Here is a 23445-nt window from a genome sequence, read left to right on the forward strand (position 1 = left end):
TGACTAATTAGGTGGACAAATTGGAATTTGCAGCACGACATATGCATCCAGCAATTTAAATAATTTCGCGAGTCTTTACTCTCCTTACTATTTATAGTCGGAGGCAGGCAGCCACAATCACGACACTTTGGCATGAAATTCAACAAATTCTTGATACGTACAAGGCGGCGGATCTGCACTCAAAACAACCATGCCTCAATTATTATATTAGTTAATTAAAGATTTTTTAATTTTTTTTTTTTGGGTGATTTCTGAGTGTGATGCACTAGATGTTGTTATTTAGGTTTCTATGGGTTGGGTCACAATGTGTGCACATTAATACACTGAAAGCAACAAAAGTAATTAAATATTCTCAAACTTTATGATTCATGGTTTGATATTTTGATCAAATATTATGTGCCGTCCTAATTGACAAAAACACAGTTAGGTAGGCCTATATGTATCCTATAAAGAATTTGTTTGGTCGGGTATGGGTGCAAAAGGCAAATGGACTCTCAGCTTCTTAATGGAAATGTTGAAAATAATTCATGCCTATTCGATTCCACGTGTAATTCAATACTATATTTTTGTTTATTGTCTCTTAAGTAATAATCAAATAATTCAATTCAATTTGATTTCACGTGTGATGGAGAGATGAGTATTTTTTTTTATTTATTGGGGGACAAAAATTTAGACGATTTCAGTTTTGATCAATCAAAAATAATTTATTTTTATCGATTAAATCAATAAGTATTGGCTGATCAAAAGATGAGGAATGGTTCTGTTACTTCTGTATCAGGATTTCAGTACTTTGGTGTGGGGATGGGATGTTGAAATAGACGTAGCACGTAGATAATTGGTAAGTGTTCTTTCTTGTCTTTGCTTCTGCGCCAGCGCTTCCGTTTGAACATTGACGTTTATCTAGGCGGCAAGCAAGCAAGAAAGACATACTTGGCCTTGTACGCATGAAACCCATTGGATTCTTTTCTTGCAGCAAATAACCATCTTTTTCCTCCATCCAATTCCACTCGACTCTGCTCCAACCTCAGTTTCTTCGAGGAACGCTCATCCGCCGTCACATTTAGTTAGAAATGCGTTGTTTTTAGAGGCCAGAATGGACCTTTTTTTTTTTTTTTTTGATATTAATGCTAGGTTGAAAATATTAAACTATTAATATTAAATAAATTTTCTTTTTAACATTTTAAATTTTTAGATGAAGTGATCGTCGTGATACCAAGTCGGATCAATTAAGAGGTTTTAAGTTCATAACATCAAATTTTATTACCACCTAATTAGAAATTAAAAAATTTCTCGCGCAGAGCGTACACCTCAAAAAGCATGTTAAAATATTAATATTAAATGATTATTCTTTTTAATAATTGAGAAAGAGAAGTACTTGAAATGAAACGATGGTTTAACGAAAAATGATAACAAAATTAAAATTGAGCCCATATCCGTGTCGATTAGTATTAGATCATGATATATATTAAACTACTAACATGACATAATTCACACTGTTTAAATATTTTATACTTATAAAAGAAACAACTTTTACAATTAATACATCAATGCTTGAACTCTAATTACACATGTTCACCAAATAAAGGCACCTATCAGTCTTTGGGATTCTTCCCTTCCTAAGTCGGAGGGTTTTGATCCTGATCCTACACGCGCCAATAAGCACTCCAAGTTGCACTTTCCGCGGTTGATTCAACAACAATAATGTGAATTTTTCTCACTCGAGAAAATATACAGATTTATTTCCGGACAGCAATTTGTCCCAAGCACAACAAACACTTGCTCAGGTGCACATCATATGTCCTAACAAAGACAATACAAGCAAATTTCCAACTCATATACCTACCCTGAATCATTTCCACCCAGAACTTTTGGTGTTTATAGAGACTAAAGAAGTCCCTCGAGCAGGGAGCCGAATAGCATCTCAAGTCAATGCTCGATCTAAATGTCCGTTTGCAGCAGAAAGTTACACCAGTGACAGCACAAGCCAACGAAAGTCGAGCAAGTCCATTGTGTTGGCCATCGATGAATTTCAACAAGTTACTAGCGTCTTACACTACTAAAAACTCTTCTTCATGTACTCAAAAGAACGTGTCAATCCTACTATACTCCTGAACATTTGGGGTCAGCATGTCTTCACGAGCTTTGATGACCACACACGGACCAGCCAGCCACCGTCCCCGATTTTCATGTCTGTGATCCTTCTTTTACCTTTAGCTTCAGGTTCCTCAAACTTTTTTTTTTGCTCTTTACTCATCAAAGGTGGTTGGGGATTGCCTGTACCGTTTGTTCCCTCTACAACTTGGTTAATCATTTCCAGAACTTCGCTCATCTTTGGCCGTGTTTTCTGGAGTCTGGCCAAGCAGCGATTAGCTACAAGCGAGAGTTTGTGAGCTGATTTAAGTATTTGCTTCCCTTCAAGCCTTGGATCCAATATCTGCTGAAACTTCTTGGCATCTGATAGGTATGGTTTTACCCATTCTAAGAGCTTCTGCTCACTTCTGGGGCGGTTCCGATCCAATGGCCGTCTGCCAGTAATGAGCTCGTAGAGGAAGACGCCATAGCTCCATACATCGCTCTTTGATGTGAGACGACCAGTTTGAATGTATTCGGGAGCTGCATAACCCATGGTCCCGACAACCTGAGACATATATGTATTTGTTGAACATGATATAACTGGAAGTGGATTACGTAATACAAAATTTTTACATGCTATAAACAGCTGTAAGGCATTGAGCATACCGCAGTCGATACATGGGTTAGTCCCTCTGGAGGTCCCAGTCGAGCCAATCCAAAGTCTGATAGTTTAGCATTCCATTGCTCATCTAGGAGAATGTTAGAAGATTTGAAATCCCTGAAGATGATCTGAATAAGGAGATGATAAACATTAGTCTTATGCAAGATTACGGATCTGCAAGTTGCATCATGCATTCAAGCTCTAACTACAACACTGATCACACAGACACACAACGGGAGTGGGGGAAAGAGAGGGGCTTTGATGCACAATAGAGCTATCTACGGTAGATAAATAAATTGAATATACTTATTACGGCACTACATCGCACAGAAAATCAGTCGACGTTTATGATAAAGAATGACCTGAAAATCCATTTCCTCATGCAGGTATGCTAAGCCACGTGCAGCATCGAGGGCAATCCTCAGCCTCATAGCCCACGGAAGAGGTGTGACTGACTTAGCTGACAAATGTTCTTCCACGCTTCCATTGGGCATGTATTCATATATCAGAAGTCGTTGGATTCCTCTTTCATCATCCTCAGCACAGTAGCCAACGAGTTTCACGAGATTTGGATGTTCAACAACACCAAGAACATTAACTTCTGTAACCCATTCTTTGTGACCCTGTCAAACATAAGTGGAAGCATTAGTCACTATTAGAATCAAGTTTCAAAAGGGTTCCTTTTTACATTAGGAGACGTTAATAGAGACACTGCATTGAATCCTGACTATCACAAATTCGAGGAACTCATGCAAGAAAGGTCCTTTAAATATCACAAATAGGAGGCACAGGAGCTTTGCCTGGCCTCAAATAGTAAAATGTGCCTGGGAGGATTTTAGGAATATGAGCAACAATTGTCATTTATGGTACAATCTTAAATAATTTCACAACCTCTAACTGTTGCTGGAACCAGGACGGTCTATTATCTTGCCAACTGACCTCATGCTATAATCAGCGCTTCTTTCACGCTATTTGGGTTCTTATTCTTCTATATCAACACAAACCAGAGACATCACTTGTCTTCAGAGAGATTAGGCCATATTTTCTTGCCTATGATAGAAAAAACCTAATACTCGTCGTATAGATCCCACCAGAATTGAAACTAAACTATCATGCACATCAAGAAATTATTTGGAAACAAAAATCTGGATAACAAGAAAACAACACGAAAGAGAATCTACCTGCAGTCCTCTTCTACCAAGTTGTTTTACAGCTACATCAATTTTCTGAGCTGGATCCTCAGAGATCTTCACAATGCCCTTAAAAACACATCCGAATCCCCCTTCCCCAAGTTTGGTAGTGCGGCTGAAATTTTTTGTTGCTTGTTTCAGCTCCGGAAAAGTGAAGACCTTGAGATTACTGGGTCTCTCTGACAAACTTGGGAATTGGCTACGACCTCTGGACTCGGTGCTTTCTTCTGATGCATTCTGAGAATTAAATTCGGATCCAGATTGCCTTATTTCATGATCAGTAAATGAGGACTGCACCGAAGTTGGCCTTGGTGTCTTTGCTTCTTCCCTTTTCTCTCCAATGTGGAATTGGAAGCACTTCATGACCATCAAATGGTTTATAGCACCACTCACTGTCAATACAATAGAGGAAATAATCTAAATATCCTGTAACAGGGCTGATGGTTTAAGAAATTGTTAACAAAGACTACATAGTGTCATATGAAGAGGAAATGCAAATAAATTACATCAACTGCAACAATGAACTTTTTGAAGCAGTTGCCAACAAATAATTTCAATCAGTACGTAGTAGCAGAAACGCCCATCAGTCAAGACCTAGCGTCCAATCCAACCGACAAAACGAATGCTTAACAAAATCATCACTCAGTCATATGTCTAACTATCCAGAAAAGTTCGGCACAGCATCTACTGAGTTACAAATAAGTATCGTCATGCTTTACACCAAACCACAAGAACACATACAACTAGACAAACCATTGTCCATAACAGTTTACAATCCAATTCAACAATTTGATCCCACAAGCACCACGCCAAGCTTTAGAAGGGCAAAACAGATATCCAAAGAAAATTGCGTCCTCGAAGACTTCCCTCGGTATTATCTACTAGTTCTTGTTTTCAACACTGATTCTCTCTCCCTCTGTGTGTGTGTTTGGTGGGGGGAGTTGAGAAGGAATAGGAAAAAACAAACGTTATTACCTATAATCAGTCTGGAAACTCCCTCAGACCATTCCAGCAGGAAACTAACATCACCTACTATGCAAAACTCAAACCCCACCCTTTTTTTTTTTCTTCTTCTTTTTCCAAAAATACAGTTCTGACAATCAAATAAATTTCAAACCGACAAAGGGTATCCACAAACATTCTTAACCTCAGGAAAAGATTCAAAACCCGCATCAAGTGCCGAATTACACCAATAGAAGATTGAAGTTACAGTTAAGATGCCTTATACTTTTTAGAGTTCTCAATCTGATGCCAAAGATTGGTGTTTTTTCTGGTTTCCATAATTTGCAACGAAAAAGTCCAAATTTTCTGTGATTTCTCAATAAATGATCGCATAAAGATTTGAGAACCCAAATTAAATTCTCAATTATACAACGAAAGAACATATCTCTTTGGGAAGAATTACCTTTTGCTCGCCCAGATCCCAGAACTGGAAATCCTTCCTGATTTTGGAAATTACCCAAAAAATTCAATCTTGGACCTGTTTAAACGTCAGAGTTACCCTCAGGGCTCTGCAATGACTTAACAAAGAGAAGTCTTGCACACGGCAACAGCAAACTCATTAAAAGTCTGTCGTACTGCCAATAAGAAAGGAAATACAAATAGCCCACAAAGTACTACAAGAACTAAACTTGACTACACATAATACACACTAAGAAGAAGGGATTTTCCAACTATATACTGTACAGATGTACAACTAAGTCTTTCTTCCTTCTTTTGTTGGAACAACTATGTTCTATCCTACCCTTTTGGGGACAAAGGAAGTATGAAACTAGAAGCTACGTGTGAAGGCGGCCTTTTGAAAGAAGAGGACAACTAGAGAGAGAAAATGTAGGATAGTGGAATTTAGAGGAGAAAAAGTCATCAAAGACAATCTTTGAATTACACGGAGGATTGAACTAGTATACCCGTGTCCATGTTATAACGGCTTTTCATACTTCTATTTTGCTGACAATGTCGTGTATTTCTCTTTGTTTTTTCGGTGATTATATTTTTACCATGATGCCTCTTGAGGTTAACGAACAAGTGGGTAGATTAGATAGATGGGCAGTTAAAATTTTGATATATGTATATTTATTACATTACATTATTATGATTGAGTGACCAATCAGGTGATGGCACCAAAAAACGTATAGAGACACCCTTATGTTTATGTTTTGAGTCCAAAAATTGCGCCATGAATCTCTCCCCGCCAATTCTTCCTCCTAACACCATGGAGCTCTTCCCCAACCCTGCACACCATTCTCACATCTCACCTCCAAGAAAACTTGACCAAAAAAACTTTTTGTATTTTTGGCTCCTCAATCGCCCAGGCCTTGTCATTGATCGTCCATCAATTCTTGGAATGGGTGCTCGAGAAAAGGATTACTTGTGAGGAACTTTGAGCTGGTTGCATCAACGACCATTCTTGGAAGAACACCCTTAATGTGGAAGCTTGTTGTGCGATTCTTGGATGATTCTCCTTATGTACGGGTGTTGTAAGGATTTACATGATTGAAATGAGTGGAATTAGGGTCAATTCCTCTCGAGTTTCATCATTCTTGGTGCTGCTGATATTGGTTATTGTTCTGGGTTGTTCGAGGCGGGTATGGTGTGCGGATGAAGATGAATTTGATGAGTCTGGAAATTCCAAAGCGCTACCTCTTGTTACATCTCTCATCTATAACCAAATTTCGAATCTCACAAGGATATTCAACAAGGAGATTACTGAGACCTTAGGATATTGCACTAAGGATGTGTGAGTTCAATGGTTTCTTTTGTTTCCGGATTTCTTAGTTAGCCAATTTGCTCAAGTTTTTATTTGCTTTCCCAGGGATCGTGATTTGGATGGGGCATTCAAATTCTCCAACAATTTGGACTTTCTCAGTAATTGTGTTAAAGAGACGAAAGGTATTCCAATCTAAGGCTGTAACAATATGTACTGTTTTATGCCAAATCCTGGTTAGTTAAGGCCGTAGATACTTTTTGCGTTTGAAGTATTCAACGTGATGCATGTTATATGCATGGGGGAGATAGGAGATTTGCAGTGAAACAGCTTGTTATTACTGCAAAAGCTGATAGCTCTATATCGGTGAAATTTGTTAGCCTAAGTCTTCTTCATCTTTATATAGTAATTTCTGGAACTGGCTTGGTCATTTCTACAGATGTAACAAAGAGGGTCTGTACAGCAGCAGAAATGAAGTTCTATTTTACTAGTTTTATGAACACAAAGTCAGCTGATGCACAATTCTTAAAACCCAACAGAAACTGCAATTTAACGTCGTGGGTTCCTGGATGTGAGCCTGGCTGGGCTTGTACCATTCCTCAACATGAACAGGTTGACCTCAAAAACTCCAAGGATATTCCTAACAGGGTTCGTGATAGTCAACCTTGCTGCGCAGGTTTTTTCTGCCCTCGAGGCCTCACCTGCATGATTCGTAAGTGCTTAATCTTCTTTATTCTTCAGAAAATTGCCACGCTTTCCGCTTTTCCATACTGATTATCACATGCAAGACTTTCTTGAGTTTGGTCCACATGAATTCGTATGCACCTGGCATAAATATGCTAAAAAAGTTACAAGATGCAAGGCTTAAGTAGTCTGAATTTTGAATGAATCGTTCCAAGATGCAATAACTCAAACTCTTGCAACTGACACACTCTAACTTTGTTCTAAATTTATTGAAGCTTGTCCTTTAGGCTCATATTGCCCGCGTGCAACACTCAACGACGCAACTGGCATATGTGAACCGTAAGTTTATTTTGCAGCTGGAACTTCTGTCTCCACATTTTTGCAGCCTTCGTTACTTGTATGATTAGTTGATACATATTTGGTGTTTAAAAACATATTACAGATATGCATATCAGTTACCTCCTGGTGCAACAAATCACTCTTGCGGCTCAGCAGATATATGGGCGGGTGTAACTAGTAGCGATGAAATATTTTGTTCAGCAGGATCTTACTGTCCAACCACCACACAAGAGACCCAATGCAAAAAAGGGTATGAATATCATCGAAAGCCTCGGGCCCTGATACTTAGAATTTTGCATCTCTATTTACTGACCTTCTTTGCTTTTTGCAAATCCAGACATTACTGCAGGCAGGGCTCTACTGAGCAAAGAGGTACGCTATAGAAACTCTTAAGTTGTTTCTTATACAAACTGATGCATTGCTCATTTGGGAGAAAGCATGGCGTGTAACTATTGTTAGTTTCCCGTGGACTTAAATAAGAGTCTTGTAGAGCATAGCTTTAACATGTGAAAATTTTCAATGAGAGAGGAGGTGAAAAAAAGTTTGTAATGAAAATAGTCAATGTTGTTAATATCTCTTCGGAAAGTTGGTTCCTCCAAAGATAGACTGTTGTTTATCCCAATTGTAGCAGCCCATGATGGAAGGACCATTGTGAAAATTGGAATGTTAAACCTCTGTCTAAGCAAATTGCTGTACCTTCTTAGTGATAAACTAGATAATATGAGATAAAGGTCATAGAAATAGTTATAAATAGGCAAATTCAAATTGTATTTGTTTTCTTTTTACGCGCATGCATCCATCTCACTCGCGCACACACCTAGCATTCGAACCCAAGACCTCCAACACTGGCTTCAAGTTGAGTACTTGTAATTAGGAAATATTCTTCCTTTGAATTTTTTGAAACACAATGATTGTTTCACCGTTTGTTCTAATATTATACTGAATATTTGCAGCTTGCTTCAAGTTGAGTACTTGTAATCCGAATTCTGATACACAGAACTTGCATGCATATGGATTTTTGATCATTGTAAGTTGAACACTTAATAAAAATCATATCTTTACATTGTTCAACAGATGGTTCTTCACATTATTAATTACCAGCTTCTTCCAGAAAAATGAAGAATTACATACATTGATCTCTTAATTTCTATCTTGCCCTAATCTGATTTCCACTCGTATATGCAGGGCTTGTTAACGTTGGTGTTGGTAGTGTTTTACAATTGCTCTGATCAAGTCCTCACCACTCGTTATGAAAGATTGGCCAAGTCCAGAGAAAGAGCGGCAAAAAGTGCCCGGGAAACTGCACTAGCAAGACAAAGGTGGCAAATGGCAAAAGAGGCTACAAAACTCAGAAGTATAGGCTTGCAACAGCAGCTATCGAGCAAATTTTCGCGTAAAACTGGTGATTCATCTTCACTTCCACCTAGGTTTCCGGGTAACTCGAGTACACCACTACCTGGTGCTCCAAAGACAACAAAGGAAGAAAACAACCTCACTCAGATGCTGCAATCAATTGAAGATAATCCAGACAGTCACAGAGGTTTCGACATGGCAATTGGAGATAAGCATATTAAGAAGCAAAATCTCAAGGCAAAACAGTTGCACACTAAAAGCCAAATATTTAAGTATGCTTATGGTCAACTTGAGAAAGAGAAAGCTATGGAACAGAAACAAAAATTGACCTTCTCAGGTGTAATTTCAATGGCCACTGATGCAGAAATGAAGACTAGGCCATCCCTTGAGGTTGCTTTCAAAGATCTCACCATAACTCTGGCAAACAAAAACAAACATCTGATGAGGCGTGTCACTGGGAAAATTTTGCCTGGTCGAATATCAGCTGTCATGGGTCCATCAGGGGCAGGGAAAACAACATTTCTTTCTGCTGTGGCAGGAAAGATAAGGGGGTGCCACATATCTGGTTCAATTCTCATAAATGGAAAGCCTGACTCAATTCACTGTTACAAGAAAATAGTAGGTTTTGTTCCACAAGATGATATAGTTCATGGAAACTTGACAGTAGAAGAGAACTTGCGTTTCAGTGCTCGGTGCAGGTATATTAGTTATTTGGGTTTTATGCATGTGGGGCAGTTATCATCATCCTTAAAGCTGAATATGTGAGGTTCAATAAGTTATTAAAAGACTATGCAGTTACCACCTGACATTGTAATGCATCCCACTACTGGAAATTCATTTTCAGTATAATGCTCTCAATTTGTTATATTCATAACTTTCCTTTAGAATTGCTAAAAAAGTGGAAATTGGTTACTGTTATTGTTATATGACACTGTGAGAGTTGAAACAGTAAACCTTTTATGACATTTTGCGCCATGAATGGAGCTAAATCTTTGTGATGGTGCAGCAAGAAACTACAAGTAGATGAATTCGTGACATTTCTTGCTCCTAAATTAAGTTTCTGACGTCTTATATTCTGGATTTGATTGTGCATAGATGGACTTATCCATGAAGTCACGCTCGTAATTAGTTTGCGAGCTATCTTTTTCAGATTTAGTTATTGTCTGCTTCTATTGTGCCTTTGCTAGTCATTTTGAATTAATTAGAACTTTTCCAATTTCTTTGTGCTAATTTTATACGGTGTAATCACCTTTCTGTTCTTGGGCTTGCAACATATTTCATTTTCTTGAATTTGATTTCTTTTGTTGATTTGATAAGTTGTTGGCTTTTTCTGCTGTGTACTCATGTTTGGGCTTCAACATTATGAAGACTTTCTGAAGACATACAGAAGGCCGATAAGGTCCTTGTTGTTGAAAGAGTTATTGAGTCCCTTGGACTACAAGCAGTGAGAGATTCTCTTGTTGGTACAGTAGAGAGGCGAGGTATCTCTGGTGGCCAGAAAAAACGTGTAAATGTTGGGCTGGAAATGGTCATGGAACCTTCACTATTAATCTTGGATGAACCCACATCTGGCTTAGACAGTGCATCCTCAGCCTTACTCATTAGAGCTCTTAGACGTGAAGCTCTTGAAGGAGTAAACATCTGCATGGTTGTTCATCAGCCCAGGTAAGTCCTAATGATAGCCCATTGCTCTCTCCCTGGACCTGAAATATGTCACGGTTAATAGAAATAGGAGTTTCCTGAAGAGAGACACCAGAAAGTGGGAGTTCCTAGAAGCTGTGTATTAATTCCACAACAAGAACAGGAAAAGCCAAAAAGTTTATCTGTAGGTACTATTAGAAGCTTAACAATGTGTTTCTCTTAACATTGGCTAAGCTCCAATCCCGTAGGCATCAGCGCAATATTCTAGCGATAATCACATTGAAATAACTCAGTGTGATGATATAATGCATTTACTTCTCTATAGGAAAATCTTGATGGTTAAAATCCATACGTGGAATGAAATTGTGTGCACACTCCCAAGGGCTGTTATCTTAGAAGCAGAGGTGTTCAACATAATTACTTGTGCATGCATATATAGATAGGCATTCCTTTCATCATGATGTTGCTGCTGCTAAAGTGTTAATGAATTTACAATTTTCCTGCTTCAGCTATACTTTGTACAAGATGTTCGATGACTTAATACTTTTAGCCAAAGGTGGTCTTACCGTGTACCATGGATCCGTGAAGAAAGTAGAAGAATATTTTGCAAGCTTTGGAGTCACCGTACCAGACCGTGTTAATCCTCCAGACCACTTCATCGATATACTCGAGGGTATAGTGAAACCAAGTGGCGGGTTAACTGCGGAACAACTGCCTGTCCGATGGATGCTTCACAATGGCTACGCTGTCCCTCCTGATATGCTACAATACTGTGACGAAATTGCATCTGGCTCTGGAGGTGTAAGTACTAGTAAAGGAGTTCCAACTCCAGAAGCATCTTTTGCTGGAAGTGAGTTGAAAGATAAGGAGGACCATTCACAGCACAGGTTTTTTAAACCTGATGACTTATCTAACAGACGTACTCCTGGTGTGCTTAAGCAATACAGATATTTCCTTGGAAGGTATAAAATCTGATACTTCTTCTGTGTCACTAATGGAGTTTCTGTTTCTTCATCTCTTCAGTCGACATAGCTTTTTATGAGTTCTTATGCACGTAAACAATGTATTCGTGCCACGCTTTTCAGTGACATGCTAAATTCAATTACACGTTCAATAAACTATGAGTTTGTCTTTGTTGACATGTTGTGAGTTTGTTCAGAAATGGAAAGCAACGGCTACGAGAAGCTAAGCTACAAGCGGCAGATTATCTAATCCTTTTGCTTGCTGGAGCATGCTTAGGAACTCTTTCAAAAGTGAAGGATGACACATTTGGCTATTTTGGTTATATGTATACAGTGATTGCAGTCTGTAAGTAGATTTTCACCAACATATCCCCTGTATTCACTGGATTTTCCAATAACAGTTCCGCTGCCTCATTTCTTGCAAGTTCATAAAAATGATATGTGATTCTGCTTTCATTATTCCTCATTGTTTATTATCTTAGTTTCTGTTTTGCAGCACTCCTGTGTAAGATTTCTGCTCTGAGATCATTCTCCCAGGACAAATTAGAGTACCTGAGAGAGAACGACAGTGGCATGAGCAGTCTAGCCTATTTCCTCTCCAAGGATACAGTTGATCATTTCAATACAGTTATCAAGCCTGTAGTTTTCCTTTCCATGTTCTATTCTTTCAGCAATCCAAGATCAACATTCCTAGAAAACTATGCCGTTTTGTTCTGCCTCATCTATTGCGTGACGGGGGTAGCCTACATTTTTGCTATCCTTCTTCAGCCTGCTCAAGCTCAACTGGTACGCCCTCAAAACTCTCCCTCTCCTGAGGCCCAGGCATACTATAACAGAACCCCACAATTTTGAAAATTTACATTGCACCTCTTGCAATAATATCTTTATATTATGCTTACAACGCCTATTTGCTTCCTTCTTTCCATGCAGTGGTGTGTGCTTCTTCCTGTTGTTCTTACTCTGATCGCAAATCAAGGTAAAGACGACAAATTTGGAAGGATCGTAAGTGGTTACTGTTATCCAACATGGGCTTTGGAAGCGTTCATTATAGCAAACGCTCAAAGGTCATTACAATTTTACCTTCCACTCAATTACTATGTGATTGTGCTCTGCGGACTACCTAATAATCTGTACTAGAAACCTGCCATAACTTTTGTTCCTACGTCTGCTCAGATACTCTGGAGTATGGTTGATAACTCGGTGTGCTGCGTTGAATGACTTTGGTTACGACGTTCACAACTGGACTAAATGTCTACTTCTCCTCATCCTCAGTGGCATACTATGTAGGTTTCTAGCTTTCTTTTTTTTGCTTACATTTGGAAAGAAATGAGTTTGTGGGCTGCTGCTGCTGCTGCTTCATCCTCATCTTCTTCTTCTTCTTCTTCTTCTTCTTCTTCTTCTTCTTCTTCTTCTTCTTCTTCTTACTCTTTTTATTTCTGTGGTGTACAAACAATGTAAAGCATATAGGCTCTGAGCACCCTTTGTTGTATCATATTTACTCACTTTTTGAGTGCCATCAAGTTTTGGTTTTGTTGGCACAATTTGTCATTGGGATTCTGTTTTGTCTCTCTCTAGAATTTATATAGCTCCTTCACATTATGATAGAAAAAATACTTTATTCTTTTTTTATTTTACTAAATGAATTCAAATATCCCTTAATATATATTAAATATCATTCCTATAATTTTCTTAAGATAATTTGGCTGTAATAACATATTTATTTAAAAAAAAGGCTACTATTATTGGTAGTTCCATGCCAAATACATGCAAATTTATTCATTGTGTGATTTTATTTATTCTATATATAAGGTGATGATGGACAAGTGAAATAATTAGTCAAAAACAATTCAATTATAATTAATGCATATTTTAAGGATTTTTTTATATTTTAATTAAAAATTGAAATGTGTAATTAATAATATCATCTGAACAGAATAATATATATATATATTATCTTTATTTTAAAGAAATCAACAATATTATCCTTGTTTACGATGTTTCAAAGTAGTATTTTTCTTTTTTAAAGAAGTAATTATATGATTATATAAATATTTTAACAAATTGAATCTATATAAAAAAAATAGTAAAACAAATTATAAACTACATATAAATAAGAGTGGTAAAATAAATTATAATAAATTTACATAAAATAAATAAATACCTACATATTTGATGAGACTTAAATATATAATTTTAAATTTATTTGTGAGACTTCAAACTTAACAATTTACCTTTTCTTTTTATTATCTCAAAAAATCTAATTTGGTTGGGAGCAAAAATGATATTATAGAAAAACAATGGAGTAGTATATAAATACTACTAAAAAGTGAAAAATAAATAAATGCTCTGGAAATTATAAGCAGCGGGCAAATGCATTAACTCTTCCCACAAACATGAAATCGGCATTTCGAAGCGCCATTTCTACTACCCTCGCATTTTCATTCCGCTCCTTAAACCCTACCCGCCACCGCCCACCTCTCACTCTTCTCTCGAAGCATTCTCCTCTAACTTCAATGGCCGGCGGCGAGAGTGGAACCCACGTGCCATCGTTAGCCACTTTCCAGTCACTGGAGAAACAGTTCGAGGAATTTCGTCACCAGCTCGAGGATTCCGGCAGCTTGCGTGAGCGCATTCGGAGCGTTGCTTTGGAAATCGAGTCGGCTACGAGGCTCATGCACTCAAGTCTTCTGCTCATTCATCAGTCTCGTCCTGTACCTGGTGCGATTATGTACTTCCAAATTGTATTTGACCTTCATTCTCCCCATTTTTGTTTTAACTTTTTTCTATTTGAATCTTATCCTATTATATGGTCAATATACGTAGTTCTTACCGAAACGTTGCTGAGCATTGGAATAATGAAATTTGATAGAGAAATATTAGTTATACTTACTAAATCGGTTTTAGAAATGATAAACTAGGGCAGCGTGTAGTGGTGACATTTGAAAGTAAATATTAACTTTCCCTGAGTGTAATCGAGATTATATATACTAGAGAAAGATGAAATAGTTGCTCTGCTAAGTGTGTTATGAGAGAATTCCAAGAGCCTTTGTTGCCGTTTATTTTCTAAAATAATGGAATATACATCTATTTTTTTAGACGTGTGTTTCTCATTGGTTTCAATGTTATTCTAATAGTTGCTTTCTAAATAGAGGTTTTGGAGACAGCAAAACGGCAGATAGGTCTGATGAGGGAATTATTCAGTAGGCTTGCAGAAATTACCCGTGAATGCCCTGGACAGTATTACAGGTTTGTAGGATAATCGGTTCTTTTAGGACTTACTTTCTTTTCAAAATGATACTTATCTTTGTTCATTTTGTAGGTATCATGGGGATTGGAAGAGTGAGACACAGACTGTCGTGTCGCTCCTTGCTTTCATGCATTGGTTAGAAACAGGGAGTCTTCTTCTGCACACAGAAGCAGAGGAAAAGCTTGGATGTATGTCAAATTTAGTGATTCCAACTTAAAATTAATAAAGAAATTTCCTGGTCCATTTATATATGCTATATCACTTCTTGATCATATTCAGTTAAAATGTGCAAGTTTGGTTTGGAAGTGCCTTGTGAGCGGTCACCATGTCTGATCATAAATATATCTGTATTAGCTCAGCTCAAATTTGGAAAGAGGAAAAGAATCTACCATAAACCTCCCCTCAGCCAATGCTTATGATAGCCTTTCCTCATTCTACTGTCAAGATTTCTTATAGAACACCTTTTGATTGACTTATTTCAGTTAACGAGTTGCTGAGAAAGATCTTTTTCAGCTAATTCTAGTTATGCATCTTTGTGGAAGTTTTTAGGCATCACTTTGATTTCGAAAATTTTTATCTATGAACCTACAATTATATGTCATTTGATTTTGCTTTTAACATTCTTTAAGAGTTAAAACTTGTCTTCATTTCTTTTTGGTGCTCGTTCCTGCTTATTCAAAATCTGGGGTAAACAGTATAGCACTTCACTGTGATATTGTTTTACAGACCTAATTTTATGTCTCTAATGAAATTGGCAACAAAACATGCAGTGTGTTGAATGATCTGGGACTTCGGTATCAAACTTCGTACTTTTGTTCTTGAATGCCTAGGGTGAATACTTATTAGTATATGCTCTCTGGTCCATAACTATTTAAATTTGCAAAAAAAATATGACAAACTCTGAAGCTAATGTTTCTCGATTATTAACACAGTAAATCCTGATGAGTTTGGCCTTGATATCGAAGACTATCTCATTGGTAAGTGGTGACCTTCTGGCCAGTTTTCTGTTGATAATATATAGTAAGAACATTTGAGATTGCTTCAGGAGCTTACATGTTATTGATGGGTCATTCTGAAAAATCATTTTGTTCTTCTGCAGGAATATGTTTTATGTCCAATGACTTGGTAAGCACACTCACTAAAAATTCCTTTAGCTGAACTGAAGTGTTAGAAAAAGAAGAGGCACCCCAGTGTAAAAATAATTAGTTTGTAAATTTGAGAGATATGTTCATAGTGGTTGTGCAAAACCATGTGAAAGCAAGGTAATAATGCTTTTGACCGGAGATGGAATGATAAAATCATAAAGTCATGCATTCTCTGCTCTGGCATGATGTTATCCGCACTTTGGTAACATTGTGTGCGATGCAAAGCTTTAGATGTTGGAAAATTTCTAATTGATACTGAAAAATCTGAATGATAAGTTCTTGTGTATAAAAGCATTGAGGCGTAGAATGTGCATGATTTTGCATTATGTGCTAAATGTTTTCACCAAAGTTTCTCAATAAAGAAACATACTTTCATTCATTACAGATGAGAACCACTGCTTATGTGCATTGCAGCCTAGGTATGTGGTGAACCAAGTAACTGCTGGGGATTATGACTGCCCCAGGAAAGTATTGAAGTTCTTGACCGATCTTCATGCAGCATTTCGCATGCTCAACCTTCGGAATGACTTTTTGCGCAAGAAATTTGATGGTAAGCCAATTATTCTGATGTCTCTACGCCTATCTGTAATGGATCAGGATCTGGAAGTTTTGACCGTTTGGTTTTGTTTTTATTTTTATTTTCAAGTTTTAGTATTTTCAATGGGGTGAAAATATTTTAGTAGTTTTTGTGCTAGAAATGAAAATGTATGATTGTTTTCAAAACTAGGTTTATAGATGTGAGAAATAAGAATTTGTTTGGATTTGATTTGTTATATAAATATTTTCTAGATATTATATTTTGAATTTATAGTATAATATTACTTTTATTTCTGAAAAAAAGTCAAGATGACTGATGAAGCCTAGAACCATATATGAGAAAGTGGACCAAGGCTGCAAATTTTCATTGGAATTTGGCATTTTGAATGGGATTGGCTAAACAAACAAGTTTAAAATGTTAAAATAGTGTAAAACTGAAAATGGGTTTTTGAAAATAAAACCAAAAACCTGCATATAAAATGTATGTCAACTTTCTTATGTATACCCTGATATGATGTCTGTCAGCTAGTCTTTGACCTGCTGTTCTTTTGTGAATTTCATTTACATTAAACCTAGTGCTGGTGCAATTTTTACTTGAGCAGGGATGAAGTATGACCTTAGAAGAGTTGAAGAAGTTTACTACGACGTAAAAATTAGAGGCCTGGCAGCAAACGGGGAGAAAACAGGAGAGCAAAATGACCAAGCACAATCATGAAACACGGGGCCCAGCTTTACCGCCCCTCTTCCCCTTATTTTTATCTTCGGGGTGCCTGGTTTTCCCCATTCATCCTATGCATGTCTCTAATTTTCAATGTAGATGGTAGAGTTGCCTATACAAAATTCAACTGCTAGTTACTCCTACAAAATACAGGGCTTCTCTTCTCTTTATGCAGCTATGTATTTTGGTTTGGACGCATGACAATGAAGCAACCTTGAAAAGGCTGAGCCAGGCGTTTCACATGCACGCCTGCGGTGTAAAGTGCAATTTTCCACTAATTTATTCATTGTTTTCATTAAATATAAATAATTCGAAAAAACATATAACTAGAAAAGACTGAGATGTCAAGAATCACTTTTGTAACATCCATACAGGCTGGAGGAAGCACTATTTGGTCGATTGGCACTAATATTTCAGAAAAAAAGAAAAAAGAAATGAAGTTTTAGATTAAATGACACTGCTTGCCACAATAAGAAGATACACAAGAAGCAAGTGTATTTATATGTTTGGTGGAGGTCAAACTATTTTAAACTTCAAAAGTTGCTTAAAAGTTTGGACCCCTCAACATAATAAATTTGAGAGACATTTGAAAGCGTAGTCATTTCCAGAGTATAATATAATAAGCTAATATGGGTACTGAGAGCGTAAGACAATGATGATGGAGTAATTAATAGTTGTAAGTATGTGTAATTAATAAAGAAATGGTGTTGAGAATGTAAGAGGGAGGTCAACTGGAAGTTGACCAAGATTAAGACAGGACATGAACACACACACCTCTTTTCGTAAATTAAGAAAAAAGTGAGGGAAGTAGGTGTCATTGTCGCAGTCTCACACAACTCTATAACTGCTCATCGCCACGGCGGACCCCAACCCACATATTCCATTACAACTTTGTAAAATCCCTTTCGATTCCGTCGAATATATTGCGTCACTGTACCTACTTTCCCATTCTCCCAAGAACCTTCTCTTCCTCATTATTCCCTCCCTCCCTCTCTCTCTCTCTCTCTCTCACGCACACACACTGCAACGAGACAACTCAAGAAACTGGAGTGTCAAGGTTAGCTCTTTCTTATGCTCATGCAATTTGTTTTTTCTGGTTTTGTTTTGTTTTGTTTTTATTAATGTAGTGTTGCTTTGTTGAATTTCTATGTTGTTGTCTTTGCCAAGTATTGTTGGGCATTGCTCGTTTGCTAGATTTGTGTTTCCTTTTTTCATGAAGGATGGAGGTTGAGGAATGATAGCTAGTATATGATGCTTGTTCTAGTGTGTAGATTATGAAGTGTATCGAGTGAGTTATTATGGAATACGTATGAGGTGAATGAAAGACTAATGCCCACTACTATTCAATTAAAGTGGAGAAATGGAAGCCAAATCAATAACTATGCGCCATGGAATTGCACTAGAGAAAATGGTATAAACAATGCATTGAAGAGTGAAGACATAAGTGTGCCGTAATAGGGTGATTATTGCGTAGGTCTCTTGTGCCGTAATAGGGTGATTATTGCGTAGGTCTCTTGTGCCGTAATAGGGTGATTATTGCATAGGTCTCTTGTGCCGTAATAGGGTGATTATTGCATAGGTTCCTTTTTTTTTTCCATTTTTGGTGGGACATAGCCTATGTTATTGTACTGAATTGACTTGGTAAAATGAAAAATGGGAGGCTGTAGATGTAAACCTGGAGGGGCACTTATGTTATCATTCTATCTCCTGTGATTGGAGAATTTAAGTTATACTTTTAGCTTTGCTGTATCTGTGCTACAATTTCAAACTCTCAAATTGGCTTAAATAGAATGTTTTTGTACCTCCTACTAGTTAAGCTTAAACAGAATACTTCTCCTATTATCAATAATGTTTATCAGGTCATGGAGAATGGACCTCCAACAATTGGATTTGAAGATGGGACAATTGATGTTGAGCGTCTGCTTGTAGAACCCCAAGATGGGCATGTCTCAGTGGATAGTGTCATGTGTTTTAATGATATCGCGGAGAATGCCATGGAGATGGAAGAGGTTTCCCGCCATTTTGGTATATTCTAAAATCAAGCAACGCAAATTTCTCTCTCCTCACATACCAACTTATAAAACTACAATTCAATGATTATTTTGTCATTTGGTGAAGAGTTGTAAGAGTGATTTTAATTACTTGCAAAGTACTTCTATGTTTAGGCAAGAGACGTAAAAGGAGCCATTAGAAAATATCTACTTGTGAACTGATGCTGGACTAGTTATCAAGGATGATTTACCATTTTACCGAGTTATATCTTGTTTGTAACTAATTCTGATACATTTTATTTGTATTACATAATATTAATCTGAGTTCTGAGATGCGCATCAATCATCTGTATTGCCAAATAATTCGTGTTATTATTACTATCAGGAACAAAATGGTAGTTTCTCTCTCTGATTGTATATGTTAATTTCCTTTGACTATCTTGTATCTGTCTGCATAAATAAAATATCATTGCATTTCTTTCTTTCAGTGTAACCTATGAAACCTTCAGTTCTCCAGTGTACTCTTCCAAAATCATCCTGTGGAGAAGAAAGCCCCTTTGAGCTCAGCTTTGAATGTGGTTTACACATGTGCCATCGAATGTTCTCATATTAGATATATTCAGCACATATTCTGTGATTCTTAAATATCCTGACTGTTTGATTATTTACTAAGAGATGAGCTGCCATTGCTCATAAATTTGTACTCTACGCAGGTGTTCCGAATACTGCTGTATCTCAGGAATGTGGTGAAGATATTCTCAATGGGGATGTATGTCATGGTTATTCTTCTCAACCAATGGTTGAGTGTGATTCTTAAGGATGTTTGATGATATAATTTAGTTTAACTGCCCATCTTTTGTAATCTTGTTTCTACTGCTTCTAATTTATTGCTATATATATATATATATGAATTTCTGTGTTTTCCTATATTGTAGATTTCAGCATGTTGGCCCCATGTAATGCACATTTACTTGTGTGCCGCAACTGCAGATTGCCTTTCATCAATATAGGGCTTATGTTTTTAACATATACTATGGATGTATAGCAGCTTGTATTAATATTTTATTCATGTATAGTTTCCATTTATTTCACTAAAAGAAATATAATATTTCTGTGCGAGTTGAGGTTTCAGTTCTAGGAAGTTTTCTTCTTTCTGGATCTTAGCTCATTAGTGAAGCATTATTTAGCGACTATTAGGTTTTGAGTGGTGATTCATGTGGAACTTAACAATAACACTGCTTGTATTGTGTCATCTGAGCCTTTTTATCTTATAAAGGTATTTTAATTGAAGAAAAAGAAGCAACTGATCATTTCTAGAAGGCTTAGGTTGAGCAATTCAAGAACAGTCACATCATATATTTTAACATGGATTGTTGAGTGTTTTGGTTGGTGCATATTATGCATTGACATTTGCTGGGTCTCTCTCTCGCTCTCTCTCACACACACAAATAGCATGTATGTGTGTGGGGACAAACAGAAATATTTTATAGTAGTTTGAACTTCACCCTAACATTGTGTTCAAGCTATTGCAAAAAGTTTAGTAGTGCATTCCAAATTTTCTTGTTCATTTAGTGTGCTGTTTTGAGAAATTGGAAGCAATATTAACGGTGTAAAGACTTCATGATTTTGATGGCGTCCTGCTTTCCCCCCAAATTTGTATTTAAAAATGATGGATATAGTGGAAGAAGAAAATATAGTTTCAACCGGTTCATCTTGAACTTTGCCTCTTCTGAACTGTGAGATTGATATTTTGTATACAGTGGAGTCTGTTATACACATGGACATGATGGGGAAACTGATTTTTTCTGCATTGATCTCTATCTTCAGCTTTTGTGAATTGTCACATCTTACAAGGATGGTGATGTGTAGGTACTTGATTCAATGCGTGAAGTTGAAGTTGGATATTTTAGAATGCAGAATGATTTCTGTAGCATGGGAGAAGAGTACCTTCTAGGTGGGTGTCCTTTCTTGTTTTTAATTGTTCTGATCTACTTTTTCACACCTCGAGTAGCTTACGCCAATAGCTTTCCCCTGCCCCCTGAAAAAAACAAAAATTACACTATTGGCTATTCAGGTGTTGAATTTGCTGAAAGTATTACAAATCTGGATTATGGTTCAAGTGAAGGCCTGCAGACTTCAGTGTCAGACAGTCCAGTTCTAGCATCTGCTGCTGTTACTGACACTCCTTGGAAAGCAGATCTATTTAGAGCAATGGAAGTGCCTGAATGCCAGAATCACCAACTTAATGCTGACAGCTCCAGATTTGGTGAAATTTCTGATCCCTGCCACAAGTCTGAAACATTCGTTGAGGAGGAGGAGCCGTCAAAGTCTCCTACATCATGTGCTTTACAGGATATGGGCAAGTTCCATGATATTTCAAGCTGTTCTTTTCAAGATATATTGGATGAGAATGACACAAGCCTTTCTCCATCAGTTGACATGCTACACAGTCCTAAGAATGAGAAAAGTAGTGAATTTGGTGGGCTGACAGGCCAAACTGGTGAGATCAAAAGATTCCTGGGGCGGGATGCATTAGTAACAACGTCAGCTCCAGCAAGCCACACTAACACTTTTCCTACGCCAAAGAGATCACGTAAGCCCACACAGAGGTACATTGATGAACTAGCAGATCCGCTTTCCAGACATTCAAAAAAAAGGCGGGAAGTTTCTTCTTCAAAGTCGTTAGGAGTTAAAGATCATAAGAAATGCCGTCTAGGACCTAGAGCAATAAGATTGCCTGCTGAAGAGTCCAGTGTCAAAGCTATTCAGGTGCCTTTTGGTTCCTTGGTGCAGAATGAATGTCCTGAGAGCTGTGCATATGATATGGTGAGTTTTAGAGCAAGATGTCTTCTAATGATTGCCTAATTATATCGGCTTCCTACAAGCCAGTTATCCTCCCTTCTTTCTTATGTTCTGGGGTTCCTCTTTATTGTTTGTAATATTCAATTTTTTATCGGCTGCAAGATCTATCTATACAAGTTTATGGATTTTAAACATATAAGTTGCTATTGAACTCCAAAATGATGAAATTGGTGCTTGATGTAAATAGGTCCGTAGTTCAGATAGAGGAAACCTGATGACTAAGTCCAAAGATAGCCGGATTAGTTCAGAAAATCAAAAGAAAAAAGATGTATTTGCCGGAGCTATTCATCTCAAGAAAAGGGATGATAGTGTCTCTGCTGCAACTCAAAAGAAGAGGGATGACAATGTTGCTGCAGTTCATTTAAAGAAAAGGGAAGACAATGTTACTGCAGTTCATATAAAGAAAAGGGATGACAACATTACTGCAGTGAGTCCGAAGAAACCGGACGACTGTGACGCAACAGTACGTCAAAAGAAAAGAGATGACTATCTCACAGCAGAGAGCTCTGAAGAAGTTAATGGTCGGAGGAAGCATCATAGGTTATGGACGATTGCAGAGGTTAAAAAATTAATTGATGGTGTCGCAGAATATGGTGTTGGAAGATGGAGTCGGATAAAGAAGCTTTTCTTCTCTGCATCTGCTCATCGTACTTCTGTAGATCTCAAGGTGAATGCTTCTCTTTCTTTCAAGCTATGCCCTGCTATAAACTTTCTGTCTATCCGTATTCATGATTTGATATCATTTGTTGCTTGCAATTTGGCACAGGACAAATGGCGAAATCTTTTGAAAGCAAGTGGTATTCAGAGTCAAGGCAGTCGACAGGTTACCTTTTTCTTCATACTGTGCAGCATTTTTACCTCCGACCTTGCTTGAGGTTGAAAGTCTTGTCTTGAACGTTCATCAATGCAGGGAGAAAAGAAACGGAATATGGCCTGGCGTCCTCTGCCAAAGTCAATCCTGCGCCGTGTTTGTGAGCTGGCTACAATATATCCTTATCCCAAAGGCCGGAAAACCAAGATTGCACATATTCATCATGATTCTCCAGATAGAAGTACAGATATTACATTGGGCGACTACAGAAGAATCCTACGAAGTATTAATGGCAATTGATTCTCCTGTTAGTATGATTAGGCAATTTTATACATAATTTCAAATTTCTCCCTAACAGTGCTGCCTGTCCATCCTAAACAGCATGTAGAACTGAGGATTTTAGAACTATTTGGATTGATTTTTGAACAGAATTTCACATGATTTCAGTGACTGAATGTCTGGTTTTGCTGACAACGGAATTGAGTATAATGACTACTTTCTCAACTGCCGTTTCAAAGTACAAATAC

The 23445-nt window shown here is 37.4% G+C and overlaps 4 protein-coding genes across 5 annotated transcripts; 3 read left to right on the forward strand and 1 right to left on the reverse strand.

Annotated features, from left to right (window-relative positions):
- Positions 1 to 1484: 1484 nt before the first annotated feature.
- LOC105174287 (serine/threonine-protein kinase PCRK1) lies at positions 1485 to 5699 on the reverse strand. 2 transcript variants are annotated; one of them, XM_011096335.3, is made up of 5 exons: positions 5330 to 5699; positions 3916 to 4316; positions 3097 to 3357; positions 2740 to 2862; positions 1485 to 2638 (listed from the first exon to the last, which is right to left on the reverse strand). In XM_011096335.3, the coding sequence occupies exons 2-5, from the start codon at positions 4291 to 4293 to the stop codon at positions 2123 to 2125; spliced, it is 1278 nt and encodes a 425-aa protein (XP_011094637.2). In that variant the 5' UTR covers positions 4294 to 4316; positions 5330 to 5699; the 3' UTR covers positions 1485 to 2122. The 2 variants fall into 2 exon arrangements, with proteins under 2 accessions (XP_011094637.2, XP_088731575.1); XM_088875449.1 differs by lacking the exon at positions 5330 to 5699 and adding an exon at positions 4900 to 5254.
- A 213-nt stretch (positions 5700 to 5912) lies between these two features.
- On the forward strand, positions 5913 to 13190 carry NAP12 (non-intrinsic ABC protein 12). Its single transcript, XM_088875448.1, has 14 exons — positions 5913 to 6661; positions 6737 to 6813; positions 7068 to 7340; positions 7588 to 7651; positions 7755 to 7901; positions 7989 to 8023; positions 8605 to 8678; positions 8837 to 9702; positions 10373 to 10669; positions 11155 to 11607; positions 11805 to 11953; positions 12104 to 12393; positions 12538 to 12671; positions 12781 to 13190. The coding sequence occupies exons 1-14, from the start codon at positions 6414 to 6416 to the stop codon at positions 12935 to 12937; spliced, it is 3264 nt and encodes a 1087-aa protein (XP_088731574.1). The 5' UTR covers positions 5913 to 6413; the 3' UTR covers positions 12938 to 13190.
- A 769-nt stretch (positions 13191 to 13959) lies between these two features.
- On the forward strand, positions 13960 to 17424 carry LOC105174290 (Translin family protein). The gene is made up of 7 exons (XM_011096339.3): positions 13960 to 14325; positions 14757 to 14853; positions 14927 to 15042; positions 15787 to 15831; positions 15954 to 15979; positions 16414 to 16549; positions 17139 to 17424. Exons 1-7 carry the CDS (start codon positions 14001 to 14003, stop codon positions 17249 to 17251), a joined length of 858 nt encoding a protein of 285 aa, XP_011094641.1. The 5' UTR covers positions 13960 to 14000; the 3' UTR covers positions 17252 to 17424.
- A 732-nt stretch (positions 17425 to 18156) lies between these two features.
- Positions 18157 to 23392, forward strand: LOC105174291 (uncharacterized). Its single transcript, XM_011096341.3, has 8 exons — positions 18157 to 18311; positions 19114 to 19279; positions 19959 to 20014; positions 21115 to 21199; positions 21320 to 22071; positions 22295 to 22774; positions 22874 to 22930; positions 23018 to 23392. The coding sequence occupies exons 2-8, from the start codon at positions 19117 to 19119 to the stop codon at positions 23216 to 23218; spliced, it is 1794 nt and encodes a 597-aa protein (XP_011094643.1). The 5' UTR covers positions 18157 to 18311; positions 19114 to 19116; the 3' UTR covers positions 23219 to 23392.
- Positions 23393 to 23445: the final 53 nt, after the last annotated feature.

Source organism: Sesamum indicum, linkage group LG11 (assembly GCF_026168435.1).
Source record: "Sesamum indicum cultivar Baizhima isolate 11 linkage group LG11, ASM2616843v1, whole genome shotgun sequence".
Classification (NCBI taxonomy): Eukaryota; Viridiplantae; Streptophyta; class Magnoliopsida; order Lamiales; family Pedaliaceae; genus Sesamum; species Sesamum indicum.